Source organism: Priapulus caudatus, unplaced genomic scaffold (genome assembly GCF_000485595.1).
Source record: "Priapulus caudatus unplaced genomic scaffold, Priapulus_caudatus-5.0.1 Scaffold443, whole genome shotgun sequence".
In the NCBI taxonomy this organism is placed as follows: Eukaryota; Metazoa; Priapulida; class Priapulimorpha; order Priapulimorphida; family Priapulidae; genus Priapulus; species Priapulus caudatus.
In genome coordinates this window covers 196,243-200,730 of record NW_014577504.1, presented here as the reverse complement: position 1 = coordinate 200,730, position 4,488 = coordinate 196,243, and the positions used below count along the sequence as shown (strand labels likewise).

Genomic DNA, 4,488 nt, shown 5'->3' with positions numbered 1-4,488 from the left:
TGCGAGGCACACACAGGACGCTGGCTGTAGGATCACGCAAGCCCACCCGCTCACACTACATGATATAAACATATGTATAAAAAACAGCTGTGTTTATATATAGATGTAAACACATCTGTTTTCTATACACATATTTATTTATACATACATCAGAAGTAGATAATAGGGAACTATCTATATCTATTATCTACTTCTGATATACATGTATATCAAGAGCTAATAATACCTCTTATTATTAGCTCTTGATGTATATATATATGTGTGTGTGTGTGTGTGTCTGTGTGTGTGTGCGTTCGTGCGTGCGTGCGTGCGTGTGGGTGTGCGCGTGCGTGCGTGCGCGTGCGTATGCGTGTGCGTGTGTGCGTGTTCGTATGTGTGCGTGTGCGTGCGTGTGTGTGCGCACGTGCGTGTGCGCGTGCGTATGTGTGTGTGCGTGTGCGTGCGTGCGTGCGTGTGGGTAAACACCTTGTGTAAGATGTGGTGTGAGCGAGCGGACATGATTCTACAGCCAGTGGGACGCGTGACGTTGACACAGTGACACGGATCACGTTGACACAGTGGCACGGATCACGTTGACACAGTGGCACGGGTCACGTTGACACGGTGGCATGAGGGTCGATTGTTATTGTTTACTCCGTGTTATTATAGCACATGTCGCGCAGTACGGGTGGTGAAATGGTTTATTCCCGCTTGGCCTACTCCCATTTCGCCTACGGCAAAATTCCCACTTCGCCTACAGCAAAATTTCCAGTTGGTCTTCACCCATTTCGCTGACTCCTAATTCGTCTACGCTCAAAATCTACCTCCTAATTTCGCTACGATCTGGTTGTTCACTAAATAATTATTCATAAATAATAAAATATGGTTTTGATTGGCATACATAGACTACAGGAACCGGAAGAAAACATAGGAAAGGAAAGAATAACATAGAATATAGGAAGAAAACATAGAAAAGGGAGTAGGCGAAATGGGAATATAGCCGATTCTGAGAGTAGACGAAATAGGCCACTGGGATGTTACCGGTGAAATCTGCCCACACGGCTTCGTGGACGATGTCAATGATATTGAATTTATTCTTGCCCCGCGCTATACTAGGGTATCATGCGAACTGGTTGGGCTTACCCTAAAAAATTCCAAAAGTGCCATCATTTCGTGTAATTGATTTTGTGATCACTTGTTATAATCACTTGTTATTCGTTTTTTTCGTGATTTTGAACTTCGACTGAATCTCTGAATATCTGTTTTGTAGACAGTGTATACACTGTGCGTGTGCATTGTTGTGTATATACTTCAGCTTGGTTACACCGTACTATGTAACATCGGAGAATTTGAACAACATTGGAGGTATTTTTGAATACCTTTTATAAGACAACGCACAGTGAAATGGGAGGAACTAGAGTTTATTTTGTCATAAGGTACCGGTAGTATGATTATGCATGACACGAAGTATTTGCTAGTCTAGTACTGGAGAAATTAGCATGTAGATGCGCATATTGTGGCTTTAATTGTGCATATTGTATTCATTATCATTTCTGCATTCAACAAAACCAGCATATCTGTTCCATCCGCTATCCAATGTTTTATGTCTTCCTTCTCTACTGTTTTTAGATGGATGTCTGTCGCACAAGACAGCGATGGCAGCTGGTGCACTTGTCGTGTATCTACGTTATTTGCTCTCCGCCGTGCCAGCTAGCTTCTCACATCTGAGGCTGGACAGAGAGTCGTCATACACCGTGAAATATCAAGGTACGAAATCGCGAATAACGTTGCAATCTGCTGAGCTACACTCTTGTTTTTTAGCATTTACTGCCGCCTGCCGCCTGCCGCTATCTAGTGGTAGCTTCTGTGTGTCGCTAATGTGAAATGTCCTCTCGATTTATCGACAGAGGTGACTGAGTTATCCTAAATAACTGGTCCTGAAATTAACCATCTCTGCCACAAGATGGCGCTGTGTAGTTAAATGCAATAGCACCTGAATGCGCTTACCCGTTTTTAAATACTGTCATGTGAACTTGTTTATACTTCAGTCAGCCAGGGCTTGGATGCAAAGTCATGGAAACTGAATATCCTCATCCTACTTGTTTATATTTGTCTGCATGTTTCAAACATTGCTTATGAATTCTTGGCTGTATTGACTAATAGAAGCCACTGAAATCATAAAAATATCTATGCATCCACATTCATATACATATACAAATATGTAGATATGCGTGCACATATACATATACATATACATATACATATACATATACATATACATATACATATCAGGGCTCAATTTTAACAGTCGTCCGGTCGTCCGCGACGACTGGATTTTCTCTCGGGCAACTAAAAATTGCTTCCGTGGTTGTCCGGTGTCCAACCTCTATAAAAATTTTATATTCATAATGCGCGCATTCATTTTACATACGGCCAGGGTTGCACAATACGCTGCAAACGTACATGTCTAGACGCATTGTCTGGCTTGCTTGATACAAAGTATAACATCACGTGTTTAACAACACAATGTTTCTTGTTAATTTTCAATTTTTACTCATCAATAGGTGCGTTCACACACAAGAAAAACCGCGATGCTAATCGCGATGAAATACCGAGATAATTGTGTCGTTGTTCACACAGGCGAATAATCGCGCTAATCGCCGAGCGGGATAATTATATTAATAGAACCGCATGCTCACTGCCGGAATGATGCTCACTGCGCATGCTCACTGCTCACTCGCTTGGAATGATGGGATAGAAAATACCGGGATTATTTGCGCGAGCGTTCACACACGCAAATAATCGCGCTAAAATACCGGGATTATTTGCGCGAGCGTTCACACACACAAATAATCGCGCTAATTCCAAATAATCGCAGTCAAAAGTGCGATTTGGAGCGCGATGCTGATCGCGATTATTAGTAGGTATTATTGCGTTCACACTTTATTTTACCGGATCGCGATGCAAAAACCGGGATTTGCATCCCGCTTATTCGCGCCAGTGTGAACGCGCCTTGTGACTTGACACAGTGTTAGTAATGTTAGTAGTGTTAGTTAACTTAATGTAAATGTTATGAAATAAATTTCATGCAACTTTTAATTACTATTATTATACGTCATTGATCCCAGCATCATTTACCACATTACCAATATTTTATTCTCTTCATATACTGAGTGAAACAATGTGAATGGCCATGTCTGCTGTCACTGCAATACGTACAAAATGTACATGATTAGGCCTTTTGCTTTACAGCACTGAGCATCACGTGAGCAGAGCGCATGCAGCACATGTTTAAATAATATCCGGACAACCAAAACTCTTGAGGGACAACCATATGCTACTCCTTGGTTGTCCTCCGGACAACCCAAAAAAAACCTTAAAATTGAGCACTGCATATACATATACATATACATATACATATACATATACATATACATATACATATACATATACATATACATATACATATATGCAGATATACGTACACATATACATAAACATATACATATACATATATATATACATATGTGTAGATATGTTCTTCTAACAGAATCTAATACATGTTAGAGTCAGAATTATGATTATAAGTATAAATAGCTGTAATATATTATAATTATAATATAAGTAGTAAAATCTCGAACCGGAAAATCAGAATCAAACCCGAAACTGTAACGCCTCCCCCCCCCCATGTTTGGACGCGCTCACCACCCGCACTGTCGTCCGTTGTTCTCGCAGCAAACTTGCACGACTACGACGAGGACCACCACAAGAACGTGCTTCCCGAGCCGCCGGCCGCTGCGCTGATGGCGCGCGCTGACGCTGACGTCATTGCGGGGGGCGGACGGGAGCGTCCAGGGCAGGGACCCGTCGGCGACCACCCGCGCAACATCCCGCCGCCCCCGCGCGTCCCCGCGGACGATCGCCGCGCGGACGCGAACGCGGACGCGGACTCTCCGGATGAGAACCACCTTCTCGTCATCCCGCCGCCGCGCGAAGGTGAGGGGGAACGAGGGGGAGAGCGGGAACGAGGGGGAGAGCGGGAGCCGGACGCGGGCAACGTCTACCACAACGCGCAGGCGTTCTACGAGGCGAGGCGCGGCCAGCCGGACGGGCAGGCGGCGCCACGCGTCGAGCCGCCGCTGCCGCCGCCCGGCCGCCTCGACCTGTCGGCGTTGCTCGTCATCGTCACCTGCCTCGCGCTGCTCGTTGTCATGTGTCGCGTCGTCGGCGGCCGACGCTTCCTCTACAGGTACAAGCCACTGCTGAAGATATGAGCACGCAGAATCGTCGCGAAGAGTGAGTGGGAGTGAGTGAGAATGAGTGAGAAAGAGTGACAAAGAGTGAGAAAGAGTGAGAATGCGTGAGAAAGAGTGAGAATGAGTGAGAATGAGTGAGAGTGAGTGAGAGTGAGTGAGAATGAGTGAGAATGAGTGACAAAGAGTGAGAAAGAGTGAGAATGAGTGACAAAGAGTGAGAATGAGTGAGAATGAGTGAGAATGAGTGAGAGTG

General features: G+C 44.7%; 1 protein-coding gene across 1 annotated transcript in view; it reads left to right on the top strand.

The window, feature by feature from the left end:
• The window catches only part of LOC106810465 (UPF0764 protein C16orf89 homolog), a gene marked incomplete at its 5' end in the record, with an annotated part of 13,852 nt that extends 9,599 nt beyond the window's left edge, over positions 1-4,253 (top strand). Inside the window, 2 exon segments of the mRNA XM_014813842.1 lie at positions 1,609-1,746; positions 3,715-4,253. Coding sequence (XP_014669328.1) covers positions 1,609-1,746; positions 3,715-4,253 — 677 coding nt within the window.
• Positions 4,254-4,488: the final 235 nt, after the last annotated feature.